At 32.3% G+C, this 15,845-nt stretch overlaps 2 protein-coding genes across 2 annotated transcripts; one reads left to right on the top strand and one right to left on the bottom strand.

Moving 5' to 3' along the window:
• Positions 1 to 78: 78 nt before the first annotated feature.
• Positions 79 to 2,732, bottom strand: LOC132308274 (pentatricopeptide repeat-containing protein At1g79080, chloroplastic). The gene is made up of 2 exons (XM_059806308.1): positions 370 to 2,732; positions 79 to 257 (listed from the first exon to the last, which is right to left on the bottom strand). The coding sequence occupies exon 1, from the start codon at positions 2,292 to 2,294 to the stop codon at positions 591 to 593; it is 1,704 nt and encodes a 567-aa protein (XP_059662291.1). The 5' UTR covers positions 2,295 to 2,732; the 3' UTR covers positions 79 to 257; positions 370 to 590.
• A 6,793-nt stretch (positions 2,733 to 9,525) lies between these two features.
• LOC132309910 (F-box/kelch-repeat protein At3g06240-like) lies at positions 9,526 to 10,692 on the top strand. The gene has a single exon (XM_059808165.1). The coding sequence runs from the start codon at positions 9,526 to 9,528 to the stop codon at positions 10,690 to 10,692; it is 1,167 nt and encodes a 388-aa protein (XP_059664148.1).
• The last annotated feature ends 5,153 nt before the right edge of the window (positions 10,693 to 15,845 follow it).

Raw genomic sequence — 15,845 nt, 5'->3', positions numbered from 1 at the left:
GTTTACTACTCTCTTCAATACTTGCACTGGAATATTAATGATCTTCGGTGGCTAGCAAAATTGATACCAAACATGGTCTGCAGTAAACTCTTTGAACCTTCTTTTTGTATTTATAGTGAAAGATCAAACTCGCAACATCAAGATAAATAAAACTAGAGACAATAATATTTAAACAACATGAAGTAGGAAACGAGTGTGTTTCATGATTCCAAAGAAGAGTAGCAACAAAATGATGCCACTTTACCACGAGAATGAACCTGTCCAATGTAAAACAACACATATGAGTCCTTTACACAATCAGCAAATTTAATTCACGAAACTATAAAGTAATAATTTGTAAGATCAAAGCAAATGTTAACAAGAACTTACCCAACATCACAAAATTGAACTTGTCCTTTTGCCACCTTCAGAATGTTGAGTATCCCCAAATCCTCCATTTGTACTCGATAGAATCATAACTGGACCAAGCTCTCGACCTGATAAGCCAAAATCTTGCTCCCATTGATGCAAGTCGTATGAATCACGAATCTGTGGTCCTATTTGGTTTCTCTATGTTTAGGTTATGTTTTTCTTTTGATTGCAAATGGTTTCTAAACCGATAACCCTTCAATGTCATATTGCATAACAAGCCTTTCCACTGTATTCCGACTCATGACTTGTCTCAACTGCAACTCCTTCAAAACTACTGCTGCCAGCTCCTTTTCTTCTTCGTGGAAAATCCCTTCTACTATGATGGTGTAAGTTGTCTCGTTAGGCACATGACCCTTCTCAATCATCATCTCAAAGATCTCCAAGGACAAATCTGTTCTTTGAGACTTGCAAAAGCCAAGTATAAGAGCATTATAATTATCAATATCAGGCCTGTAGTTATTTTCCTCCATTATCCTGAAAATTTCCATGGCCCCATCCAACATTCCCTCCATGCACAACCCTCTGATCAAAGAAGAATAGGTATATGAGTCGGGAGTAAATCCATACTTGGTCATTTCATATAATAGCTGAAATGCCGGGAATGTGTTCCCTTTCCTACACAAGCTTGAAATCACTCCTTTGTAAAAGTCATGCATCGAGGAGTTCTGTTTATTGCTCAAGCTTTGTATTAAGGAGAAAGCTTCTTGCACTTTCCCCTCCTTGCAAAGCACAGCAATGGCATTATACGTTCCCTCATTAGGATGACAGTGCCGGTAAATCATTTGGTCAAGACAACTAACAACAGCATCAATGTTCTTCTCTTTGCAGAGTTGAGCAATAATTGGGTTGTAGGTTGGAGTGGTGGGCTTGAAATCTCCATTCCACATTTCATCCAGCACCTCAAAAGCTTGATCAATTTGGCCATGATGTGCGAGTGATCCAATTAATATATTGTAGGTAACCATGGATGGGGAACAAGTTTCACCTACCATTTCAGCAAGAAGCTCATTCACCTCTTCCCAGCGTCCCTCATAACACAAGCTCCTCAACAAAATATTATAGCTCACAACATTTGGATCAAACCCCTTTGACGGCAAATTCCTAAAGAACCGGATGGCCTCATCAATTCTACCTTCCTTGCACATTCCGGTTAACAGAACATTGTAGCTAACCAAATTTGGCTTCCCACCTTTGGCAATTATCTCATCCAAGAGCCTCATCGCTTCATTTACTCCCCTTTCTTTATAAGCAGCTTCTAGCAAGAACGAGTAGGTGAACACATTCGGGACCAGCCCTTTTTGTATCAGTCTTTCCAAAAACTGTAAGCTCTGGTTCAAGTTTCCGCGCATACAAAGCCCCTTAACAAGAGAATTGTAAGTAACAGTATTGGTTGGATATCCAAATTCTTCCATTTTCTCAACTAATTGCATTGCATGCCCAACATTCCCCCTTTTACACAAATGGTTCACCAAGAAAGTATACGAGGCAGCATCCGGTATGCTACCGGAGCTAGCCATCATTTCCAAAACTCTAGTCGCTTTCCGGAGTTTATTCAACTTACAAAGATCATACAACAGCTGAGTTGCATGTGCAACATCAGGTCTATGGCCCTTCCCCACCATATATTCCAAATACAAAAATGCATCATTGAGTCTGAGATCCTTGGTTCTAGGGTCATTCTTGGCAGACCTCCAATTGGGTAGTGTGAAAATAGTGTCCTTTGGAGAAATGGTCATCTGGGTAGATGCCAAAACTCTAGAAAAACCCTTGTTGAGTGAAAATGAATGAAGATTTGGTATGTGGGAAAAGAACCCACAAGATTTTCTTGCATTTTCTGAACATGAGTTTGTTATAGGAGGCACAGAATTCAGTAGGGCAGCCATGAATTCAAGAAACTTGGATAGATCAGGGTAGAGTAACTAACTGTATGTACATATAGCAATGTTTTGTTTGATACAATATTTTTTAGCTCCTTTTCTATGTCATAAAATGATAAATCAAAATTCAAGATTCTGGGTCTCCACTAAATTGATTGAACAAGCACTAGATGGGATGTATATAATTCCAAACAAATAATAATAATAATAACACTCAATTTTATTTACTTTGAATATGCACAAATCTTCCACTCTAATGAATGAATCAATAATAAACTGAAAAGAGAAGAGAGGGAAGATGAAGAACATACACTGGGTTTCACTGATTCTTCACTTTCATGAAGAGAAAGATGGTGTCGTGGAGCAATAATCCCTCTATCTACTTACTATTATGGTTTCATTCCATTTTTATATATTGGGACATGGGCTCTTTTTTTCTAGTCCAGTCCCGTCCACAGCTTCTTCACTCGTTATCTATAAGATGGGGGATGAAGAATTTCACTCGCTATTGACGCGCGTAGAATTTTTTTTTTTTTTAAATTATATAAATAAATAAAATATATTTATATTATAAATATATAAAATTATATTTATATTATTATTATTATTATTAAGATAAATTACATTGACTTCCCCTAAAGTTTGGATAAATCTTATAAAAGTAAGCGTTTTAAGATTTATTATTTAACCTCCTTGAGGTTTGGGTGTATGCTCAACAACATTTTTCCTCCATCAAAACTTGTAAAAAAAAAATCATAAAATGACCAAATTGCCTTTATACTCATTTTTTAATATTAATTTACAAGATTTTTTTTAGGAGGGGTAACAGTGGTGGATAGGAGAGAGACAGTTATAAGAGAGATGAGATAGAATAATTGATTTTTTTAAAAAAAAATTTATAAAATATTTTGTATTCTAAAAATATACGTCATATAAGAGTATAATTGATTTTTTATAGTCTTAAGGGAGATCAGAGTAATAAACCTCAAACGCTTCATTATATGAGATTTATCCAAACCTCACAGGAGGTAAGTATAATTTACCTTATTATTATTATGCAAGGCGAAGGGATGTGACTTTTTCTGTGATATTATTATTTGGACAATACTTAAGTCCAGCGAGGATATTCACCCTCCTCACCACTTATGTGGACTAATAAAAAATAAACATGTTTTCTTTTATTACCAAATCATATATGATTGATGTTATTACTGCAGTTGCTGAGAAATAGCATATGCCATGGGTATATAATTAGGGTGGACATAGTTTGACATCATAATATTACACTAAATTAATCATGGAAAAATTATATTTTGGTGACCAAAATTAAACATCATTGGTTGAAGCGGCCATAAAGTTAAGAAAAGGTGAATAGTCACAAAACCTAAAACTTAATTACTAATAAGTGACCATTTGATGGATTATTATCTAAATGACCTTCCTATAATATATTATTATGTAATTAGATAAATTTACCATGTACATTAAGCTAAATAAACACCTACTTAAATTAACTAACAAAGAGAAGACACATTATTGGGGTGGGTCTCTGTAGAGAAGACAAGATGGCAGAGAACTGAGGAAAGATGTTCTACATCGTTTTCTTCAAGGTTCTAAAAGGCAGAACGAGAAAATTATAGGTATATTTACTATACTTTACAAGTTGATTTATTTGAGACATCTTCCTTAAGATAAAAGATTGTAATTTTTAGGAATTTTTTAATACATAGTTATTATAATTTACAAGTTGATTTGTTTTAGAAATCTTCCTTAAGATATAAGATAATCCACAACCCTAGTTTAACTAAATAGTCTTTCTATAGCCTTAATCATATCCTGTAACCGTGACCTTAGAATCATTCAATATATTAAAGCAACAAAGTGAGAAGGGACCCGTCTCTATAAATATTCTATAAAGAGCATTTTGGGATGAAACTTTTTTTTTTTTTTTTTGATCTTCCACTGTAAATATTATGTTTTGCAATCATGGTGGAGAGTCTTGGAAAAAGAGAGAAGGGTGGTAAAGAAACCCTAATTTTTTAAATTGGTAAACTGGAAACTAAAAAGGAAAAAAAGAAAACGTTGGATGAGAAAGAGAGAAAGAGTGTGTGAGGATGAATTCAATGATTTATTATTTGTATTGGATGTCAATTTTGTCATCTAAAATTTATTTTTAAAATGTTTATCAAATCTGTGTAAGTGTTTTTGACCAAATTATCATTGGTCACTACGTATCTTTTTTTGACTTTAAGGTCACTATAGAATAATTATGTATAATTTTGGTCACCAAAATATAATTTTCCCATTAATCATTGTGTCTTTTGTGAATTAGAAGTAATTTAAATATTTTTATTTAGGTTTCATTATAACTTTCTAAACTTGTGTTTTATAATTTACACTTTTATGATCTAGGGACTATTTAGTAATTTAGTTGAATTGAAACTTATTATTATTTTTTTATAGTATTTATTGTTTAATTGAGTATTAAAAAATTTAAATAATATAAGGATTTGATTTAATAAATAGGTCATTAAACGGATTACATTAAAAATAGTGTTTGAGTTTATTTATTTAGTAAAATACTATTAAGTCGACACAACGCAATTATAAAACTAAAATACTATTAAGTCGACACAACGCAATTATAACTCATGAACAGTGAACACGAATTGCCGCTTCTATAAGTAATGAGTATTAATTGTTTGTTAGTCGTTGTCGATCAAAAATAGATTTTTGCTTGTTGAAACCAAGTGAGTTCGGCAAAATTGTTCTAAAAATATTCAGTCCACCCGTTAATAATCAGCGGGATGGACCTGCAATGGGCTTAGTTGGGGCAATTGCCCATTTTGCCTACTAATTTTACTTTTTAAAATTATATACTTAAAGAAAATTTTGAGTTTATCCCCACTCATAATACCTAATACCCATTGGGGTAGCCACCGATCGAATTAGATATCAATCTTAATCTGATCCGCTCTCAACAGATTGGACAAATCTTAATCCACCACCGATCCGTGAGATGACGGATCGGATCTGCAGATTAGTGTTTTTCCTAAATTGTCTAATATTATTTATTTTTTTAACCATATCCCACTAGATAAAATTTTAATTTATCGACATTAATTCACATATTTAAATGATCATTAACTAATACATTCTTAGATATCATTAAATGATCATACTAATTAATTTAACTAATACTTTAATTGAATATATATACATATAAATCTCGCAAATCGGATCAAATCGGACTTACGGATCAGATCGGATTTTGACAGCCTAATTTGTGATCCGATTCGTAAATTGCCGATTTAATTTTTTTAAATTCATCACCGATTCATGAGTGTAGTAATCAAATCCGATTAAAAATCTTTTTAATTCACGAATTATTTGCCCATCTGAACTTCTCTTATTTTTGAAGTAATAGCTAGTCTGCCACCTATTGTTAATTCCTGGAGTCCAACGAGGAAATTAGAGTATCACTTCAATTTTGTCCCCCCACAACATTCTTTTGTTAACGGTAATTCCCTCCTATAGACATTTTAAGAATAAAAGTGAAGGTCACTTGTCGAGGTTTTGACGCAATTATAATCATCTCTCCCAACAACTTCTTATTTCTACATTCAATTTGTTTTTGGTTTTTTATTTACATTAATTACAATTATGTAGTACCATTTTAAAAAAAATAACCCATCAATAACATTTCTTCTCTTGGCATGATATCTTTTTATTTACAGTCCAATACAAAACTTTAAGGTTTGGGTGATGGTTTCTCAAGGAAACAAACACAAATTAATTTTATGAAATACATAAAATAGTTTTGGATTTAAAAAAGTATACATGGTCAATTTTAAGAAGAGCAATACTTTGGTTCTTTTAAGAATGAGTTAGGAACATATTAATACCCGTAAACAACAAGAGAGATGTCAGGATCACAATCTCTTCCTCCCAATTAATAGAAGGCGAACCTGTAGTAAATTTAAATATCAATGAGAAGTTAGGAAGTACAGAGGGATATGGATACGGTAATATGGTAAATTAAAAAATATATAAATAAAATACAAGTACCGCAAAGATAGATCAATTAAAAAATAATAAATTTTATTCATATATATATATATATATATATATATTAATTTTTAAAAAATATTATGAATTTAAATGTAATCATTAATATAATATAAAAGTTCATTTAACAATACATAAAATATTCATCCTTAATTATCACTTAATAAAATTTAAACAATTTTTAACAATTATGCTATGTTATTGTTAAAAATTTTGAATTTTAAAATAGTAATGTTTAAACCTGTTAAAAATGTGTTATGAAGTGTCGGATGCACAATCAAAATATCCAAAAAGTAAGATGTGTGTTAGAAATTTAAAAATATATTTTAAAATAATAGATAAATTTAAAAAATATCAAACATGTAATTCCTATAATAAAAGGGTTCTGAACTTGCTTAAATTGTCACTATGAAAACAAAATAAAAATTGTACTAAAGTTTTATTTAGTTTAGTTTTTTAAAAATTCAATTTAAAAAAATATCTATTTTCATTGAAGTGTCTTATTGGAAAACAATTTTTTATTTTTTGAATTATTAAACTAATCCAAGCAGAAAATATCTTGATTGTTATTCACATATTTATTCCTTCTTATTTTGAAGCTGGATATTTTTAAGAGGAGCGGTGCTACACTGCTTGACTGTAGTTCACGCGACATCTACGGACTCATCTACGTGGTTGTCCACGCTGCCATCTTCTCTCTCCGTCTTTTATGATGCCGATGACTTCCACAATAGTTTGTCGGTGAGCCGCTGGCGATGAGCCAGGAGTACTCCCTGATGAATGGTGATAGAGAGGTGCAGTTGTCCAACGGCATTCCAAGTCGTATTGCTCACCGTTGTGGAAGCTCTCTACATCGGTGCCGACCTTGTTTTCTCCACGAACGCCGGTGAGAGCTCGGAACTGAGCTTCGAAGAGGGTTCGCTGGTGAGAGCTCAGAACTGAGTTGAAGTAGGTTCGCTCCGAGTTGAATCAAAACCCATCAAAGAACAGATCGTTTAGGCATCGCCACGTCGACTTAGCTCTGGCCTCTGGGATCAACCCGTGTTGTCCTTTGGATGCAATGGTCGTCGTGAAGCTCGCCGGACCTATTCATAAAACTCACCGGAAATGGGTTTTCGTTTGGTCACCAATTAGGTCTGTAAGAGAATAAACAGAAAAGAATGACACTAGACCAACCAGACCCAACATTAATTAGAACGAAAAAACGAATCCGGTTAACGGCGAATCAGATGGTGAAACCGGTGAACGGCGTCGTCGGACTCATCTGGACCAATAACTGGCAAACGTGCCGGGCGGCGGTGGAGAGGTCGGCGTTGTCGGACTCATCTGGACTGTGAAGGAGAGATACGAAAGGCGCCGCAGGATAGAGAAGGGAAAAAGATAAGAGGACTGAAAGAGACGAGAGAGAGTAAAGTTGTCAGCCTACTTGTACCAATCTAGTTTTGACACGTGTCAAATAATAATGGAAACCATATTAAAGTTGTCGGCCTTATTTTTAGGTTTCATTTACTATTTTTGTTAGAAATTACCGGTCCATGACATAGACCGGTTTCAGTGCACCCATTAAAGAAGGGTAATAAATTTTCAATCACAATGTATATTAAATTTTCACATTATATCATTTCTTATATATAATTAAATTGAATATCCCTTATTATATATAAAATATTGTGTCTTCAATCATTACTATATATCAATTATTTTGATAGATATTTGTTAATTGCTATAATGATCAAAACTAATAATTTATTTGACTCCTAAAAACAAAAATAAGGGAAGGAATTTTCAAATTTTTTTGCAAAGTATTAAAAAATTGTTAAAAAGAAAAAAATATTGTAATTTTTGTTTTATATTTTGTACAAATCAAAATTTTATATTTGAATATCATGAAACTTGATTTGAAAATAAAAAAATAAAAAAGATGATACAACCATAAATGAAAAACTAAAAAGAAAAAGGAAATGGGTTATGAAAAACTGAAAAATAAGGAAAAAAAAAAAGAGAAATGTTTTACGGAAACAAAAAAGAGTAGTAATAATATCTATTTAGGTTTAGTTTTAGAATAACTATGTCATATTTTATCTTTATAATCCTTAATTAAAGTCGTTAATAATATTATTTTTCTATTTTTAAATACTTAAATGGTTCAAACAAAAATTTATTATCATGTAATGCAGATTCCTTTCTTTTTATAATGTTAAAAGTTAATAAATAAATAATTAACCTACTTTCTGCAAATAAAATTTTATACCAAGACGTGGGTTTTCTTCTTTAAAATAATAACATCGAGTAATGGTAATTACTAATGATAAGAATGGTTTAAATATCTACTTTTGTTAGATAGAAATAGCGAAAAAGAAAATTTACTTTAAAAAAAAAAACATTTTAAGAATTTAAATAGAAGGAAAAAGAAAAAAAATTGTGGGACTATAATTTTTTTACTTTTTCTTTCGGTAAGTATTGTAAGAAAGTAACTTTCCATAATTGACTAACTTTCCCACTTAATTTTCTTACCAAAAAAAAAAAAAAATCATTGATAAATTTTACTTTCTTAAGAAAAATATATGAAAATATATTTATACCCCATTTTTTATTTTCTAAAATAAAATGTGTTTGTTCATAACTTTTATCTCTCTCTAGGTGTCCTACACCTTTTTCTTTTTCTTTTTCTTTTTTATTATTTTATTTTATTTTATTTTATAAACAATAGTAATAATAAACTGTTTAAACTCTTTGCCATATTTAATAAAAAAAACAATTTAAAAATATTATCTAGTAATTTTCATACCATCTAAGAGACTTACTCTCTCACAATTAGGCTAGGATACGGGCTTTAGCAGCAATCCTTTGGCGTAAATCTGAACCTAAGCGCCATCTCTCATCTTTTCCATTCCCAACCAGGAGTATATCTATCTCTGTGTGTGTAATATACGCCTCCTTCACTCCTCTGCAAAACCTCAGGCGCCTCTCTTTCTCTCTCTGTGGCGATTTGTATCAGAGAAGCAGAGGAGATAATTATTATAAGAAGCAATTACTACCAGGGCCTAATTGACTGGCTATTTCATCTGAGTTAGTTGAAATTCAAGCAATTACACGACCAGAAGAAGTAATTGGCATATATATATATATATATATATATATATATATATATGTTATCATGAAGAGAGCCATGACGATGGTGAAGAAGAAGAAGAAGGCGGCAGAGATTAATACAAGAAATCAGGAGCCATGCGAAGAAGAAGCAGCAGCCATGCCTACATCGCCATACCTTACCCAACATCTTCTTGTTGAAATACTTTCAAAACTGCCGGTGAAGCCTCTGTTACGATTCAAGTGCGTTTCAAAGCGATGGCGCTCTCTGATCTCTGATCCCCACTTCATCAAGGCCCACCTTAATCAATCACTCAAAAATTTCAACATCCAAACACAGCGGATATTCATAGCCACTCCCAACTACCCTTTCCGTGTCTACACGGTGAGCTTCGGATCATCTGATCATGACGACATTGATGTTGAAGTATCAAATATTGATTTTTTATTTCAGAACATTAATAATCCTCATCCTAGGTGGCGTATCGTTGGTTCCTGCCATGGGTTGATATGCATGTTGGTAGATTTTGGAATGATACGTGTATTCAATCCGTCAACGAGGGAGTCGAAACAAATACGAGATTGCGATGATCCTCCTGGTAGCATAGTTGGGTTTGGGTTTGGGTATGACCAGTGTTCTGATGATTACATAGTGGTGAAAATAAACGGCAATGGCATGTATGTATATTCCCTGAGAAATTTTTCTTGTTGGAGAAAAGTTCATGACTTCACTAAGTACGATGTATTATCGAATGGGACGCAGCTGAATGGAGCCTTTCATTGGCTTTGTTTGGACAAGGATTCACACAAGCCATCAGAGATTGCTGTTTTTCGTTTCGAGGATGAGAAACTTTGGACCATTCCTTTGCCTGCCAGTTTTAATCATGCATTCGAACTAGGGGTGTTTGAAGGATGCCTTTGTATACCACCATGTGGTGGTGATGCATTCTGGGCTATGAGAGAATATGGGGTGAACCAGTCTTGGGCTAAACTCCACATTAAACTTCCATTTTTTGTTACCTTACAGCCATTGACTACCTTGAGGAATCATGAAGCTGTGTGTTTGACAGACTTCAGGAAGTTAGTTTTATACAACACAAGAGAGGGAACATCTAGGGACCTTGTCGTACATGTAGATGCGGATGTCCGGTTCTTTCGTGCAATCATCTACGTAGATAGTCTCGTATCACCGGTCATGGAAAAAAATGTGATAAAAGAGGAAAACACATTAAATTTAGGAGACTGATGTGCATGTATATAAAATAAAGAACGTTCAACTTTTATTCAAGTGATAGTGTGAAAAGTTAGTAGTGCCCATATTTTATTTTATATAAAAAAATTACAAAATAATATTTTACAAAATTTGGTCTATGCTCAAGTTTATCCACGAGGGAGGTAATTTACCCTTTCCTTTTTAATTGTAAAAGATGAAAGGTTCAAGTCTCCCTAAACAAGTAAAGATAGATTAAAACAAGTTATATAAGTGGTATACCCAACTAATGAAAATATTTTTTTTTATGAAATTAATCTCACACTAAAGTGGTATCACATTAAATTTAGGATGATTGATGTGCATATATATATATATAATAAAGCCTAGCTGTCTTTTATTAAAGTGGTGTGAAAATTTAGTAATGCCCCATATTATATTTTATTTTATATAAAGAAATAATAAAATTATCATTTTATAAAATTTGATCCTTATAAAAGATGGAGGGTCCAAGTCTCCCTAAACAAGCATAGAAAGCATAGATAAATTCAGTTGGAGTATGTTATATTATTGGTATGTACAACTAATGAAAATATTTTATTTTATGAAATTAATCCCATTTATTTATATTTAATTTACTCATAAATGAAGTACTTAGAACATGTCCAGCGGTCCTTTTGTGTAAAATATACACGGTCTTCAGCAGTCAATTAAGATATTTTTACGTCACCAATGTCTAAAATTATTGTATATTTTACCCAATCTTTTTACACAACTACATTAACATATATTTCATTAACAAATCAACCAAAAATATGCATAACAATTAAGAATGTTGTTCATAATATGTAAAGAGGTAATACGTGTGAAACATGGCTAGGGACATATATATCCCTAATATTCTTTGTCATATAGAAAATTACATGGTTAAATGTATTGGGATTTATATGCCCTGGCATAGCAAATTCCTGTTTGGATTAAAGTGACACATGTTCCTGACGTTTCTAAATTTTGTACAATTCGTGAATCTAATATATTATGTTTCGATTCATTATAAAATTGATATGTCCTCTTGATTACAAAAAATATTTATATATGTATGTGATGGCGATCAATACATGAATATAAATAGTAATCATAAATTATTCATAGTCGGTAATTATGGATGGAATCATAATTAATTAAGACTTGAACTGGATCCGCGTTAGGTTGAGATATATTGCGAGAGCCGTCGTATGCAATTGCTCCCTATCACCGTCATGGCATTTGACTCTTAAGCATGAGAAAAGTATAGACTCTTTTATTAATTAATAATTACTTTGATTTGTTCGGCGGATTCTTCGGGATCCTTAGACCGACACTTTGGGTAATTATGTAATTAATAGTTAGAGGGTTATATTTTCAATATTTGCATCATTACTACTTGTATTTATTTTGTATTGATTATGCTTGATCACAAAGTAAATTCGAAGGCCTTCGTGTGTTTTTAGACAAAATGATTTATTATATATTTATTTATTTAAATTATTATTTTTGTCAAACAAATGTTTTATTGTGATCGAGTCAGAAATAATCAAAGGTACCAAAATAAATATATTAATTAAGTAGTCGGATTGATGGCTTTATTTATCCGATAACTAATTATGCATAGTGGGGTCGAAATGTAATATTGATTTAGATGTTATTTATTATTTAATTGGAATTCAATTAATTTCTTTTAGTGGAGTAGAAATTAATTTATGAATTAATTGAATTGGGTCCATGGACCGGGCCAATTATTAATTCATTGTAACCAATAAAATAATAGGCCCAATGGATTCTCACTCATAGCCCAACTTGATATTGGAATCATATTAGATTTGAGACATATGAATTAGAGATTGAGAAGGATTTGTTATTTCCTTTTCTTTATCTTTATGTTGCCTATAAATATACATGGTATATATTATTTTTGGGGTGATTTTTAAAAGAAGGGAAAAAAGAATTTATTTTCTCTCTCTAAAAAAATTAGGGTTTATGTTCTCATCTAATGGAGGCTCCTACAAGCCTAGTTTTCCAAGATCATTCATGGAGGCTTATGAGTGATTCCTAAAGGCAAAACAATTACCAAGAAGATGGAGATCCAAGAAGAAGACATCTTGCTAAAGGATCTACAATAAGTGAGAACATTCACTTTAGAGGAAAGATTTAAAGGTTTACTCAGACATTTGATGTAAGTATTCAATCTAGTTTCATTGAATGAGACATCATATTTTATTTTTGCATAAAACTTGTCTCTATGTGATGAATCAAAATCCCTCAAAAAGTTTTTAAAACTAGCACGTTTCCCAATAGTGGTATTAGAGCATGGTTTGATTCATTGCTAGAGATCATGATTTTATCAAAATTCATCATTCATGAATCCAATTTTGATATACATATATTTATTTATTGATATATGTTGATGTATGAATTAATATATTTATATATATTGATACATGATGATGTATGTATAATTGTGAATGGATGATGATGTGTTTGGGCCATGGATGAAGCTTATAGGATAATTGAATGTAATTTTACCTTTGGATGAATGTAATTAAGGCTTTGATTTAGCCGTTTGAAAGTTTAATGATGTAATTTAATTTTTTTCATTGTATTTCAAATTGTAAATATTTTTAAAGCCATGTAATCTTTATCAAAGGATGCTATGAAGCTTCAAGAAGGTTCAAAAAGGTTAAATTAGGCTTCAGGAATTTTCTGGAATTTTTTGGAATTTTTCTAGAATTTTTGGGGCTTAATTTATAGTTTCTGGAATTTTTAAATGATTTTCTGGAAAAATTAGCGATTTTCCGGCGACCGGAGTCTCGCCGACGGCGAGAAGAGGCATCAGAAGAGGCTGGTATCAAGTGCATCTCACCAAGGGTGAGCCTGGCGTGTGAGGAGCACGCGCCAGGAGATGGAGGCCTTGAGGAGATGCTGGCGCGTGAGATGCACACGCCAGCACATAGCATATGTTCTCCACGCGCGTGAAAGCGCGTGGAGGTACTTCCATTGGTGTGCCACAACGCTCCCCAGGCGCGTGCCAGTGCGTGGGGGGCGCGTGGGAGCGCGTGCCTTGACCTGCAAGCTTCCCTAGGCACGTGGGAGCACGTGTGGGGTCCTTCGAGCTTGTTCCAAGCAACGTTTTGCTTCTCCTAACGCGTACAAGCTTCCTATGGATGTTTACAGACTGTTAAAGGACGCCCGTACAGCAAGAATAGTATTTAAATGTTAAAAGCTGAATCTATTTGCCATTTAATTTGCTTTTGTCTGTTATTTATTGATGTATGTGATGCATGAGATAGATAATTGTTGATTAATTATTATTCATGCATTGGATCCATGATATTTAATTAAATGACTTGATTTATATTAATTAAATTATGAAAATTAATTGGATTTAAATACTAGTTAATTTGAGGGCACTTATTGGGAAACGAAAAATTATTTTTGTAAATTATTTTTGAAGTATGCTTCAAATTAAATATTAGTGAATCGTTTAAAGTCGAAATATTTTCTAAATTTAATTGGATTAAAATCAAGACGTTTTGCATACATTATATCATGTAAATGAATAAAATAAAAAAATCCTAATTATGAATGATTAAAAATTGAGTGGGAGCGGAGATTTTTATACATTACCCCATGGCCTTCGTTATTAAAACCATTGTAATTAGATCTTAAAAAATAAGGCCCCACGCATGATTTGAAGAGTCTTAATATTACAAGAATGGTTGTCTCATGAAAATAATAATATTAAATGTTCATTGTAATTAGATCTTTAAAAATAAGACCCTACGTATGATTTAAATAGTCTAGATTATAACGACAAGATATTTAATATTTTATTTTTCATTAGAACTTTAATAATGTTATACACTCAATCTAAAATCAATAGTGTTAGCTCCCCAACGGAGTAATCTACACTAGGTGATTTTAGAAAGGCTAAACATAATCGGGAATCATTTCATATAGATAGACAAGGCATTGTCTTAAGAGATATGGAGATGATGGGATTTGCCCGCCAATAGTAATAATGAACTTCGCCAACCGAATAAGTTATTGGCGCATTGGTTATCCGATTTTTCATGCAGTGGTTAAGGGACCCACATACTATTTTAATGGAAGTGCTTGCCTAATAGTAAATGAATCTCAACAATAGTAATAATGAACTCCTCCAACAGGATAAGTTATTGACATATTGATTGGTTGATTTATTATGCTACAGAGTTGAGGGACCCGCATTAATTAAAAGGGATTGTTCACCAATAATGATAATGATCTCTTGTTCGATTGAGATTTATTATATTATGTAGTTAACAAACTCATTTTAATTTTAAATATGTATGACAGTATTAATAATTCACCTTGCATATTGTATGAATGCATTTATATTCAGATTAATTATGTCTAATCCAGTTTATCTGCTTGCTTACATATTCAATGTAACTGGATCTCATTAATATTGACTGGGAAAGGAACTTAGATATTTTATTCACAACGTAAGGGTACAAAGGTATTTACTACTCCTAAACCTAATCTTTTTACTTTAAGATACCCAAGAGAACATTAATGCTTTGAATAAGTGAAATAAGGCAACTGATATGACTTGGTGTAATATTCTAGAGTTTACTTCGAATACGTTCCAAAGCTAACATTTACATTATTTTATTTTCTTCAAGCATCATGTTGAATGTCAATAAGATGTTTTGGTGAGATTAGATAGAGAGTATGTCAAAGTACTATGTCTGACTTGAATATCATCAAGATAGTCTAATGAACTCCAGTAAGAAATCGAATTTTGGAAAATGATTGTTTATTATTTAAAAATTAGCTGGAGATCAATAGGGCTGACTTGGGTGGTAAGTTTCAAGTTGACATGATTATTGCCTTGTTACCAAACTCATTCGACTCTATTAGAGTGAATTAAATAAGGAATCAGTTTGAGTTCACACTCGCTGATATTCTTATAGAATTGGTAACAGATGAAGGGATAATCAAGAGTATGGGCATTCTTATCAATCTAACCTAGTCTATACCATCTTCTTCTAGGCCCAAGTGGACGGGCAAAGTAAAGAAGAAGGATAATAATAGGACTAGGCTAGCACAAAACATGGGTATCTAAAAGGTTAAAGGGAATAAGGCAGTGTATGTTGAGGACGAAAGAA

Source organism: Cornus florida, unplaced genomic scaffold (assembly GCF_030987335.1).
Source record: "Cornus florida cultivar Cherokee Brave unplaced genomic scaffold, ASM3098733v1 CherokeeBrave_3.0.0_Hap2_Chr05, whole genome shotgun sequence".
NCBI lineage: Eukaryota > Viridiplantae > Streptophyta > Magnoliopsida > Cornales > Cornaceae > Cornus > Cornus florida.
This window is presented reverse-complemented; position numbering and strand designations above follow the sequence as displayed.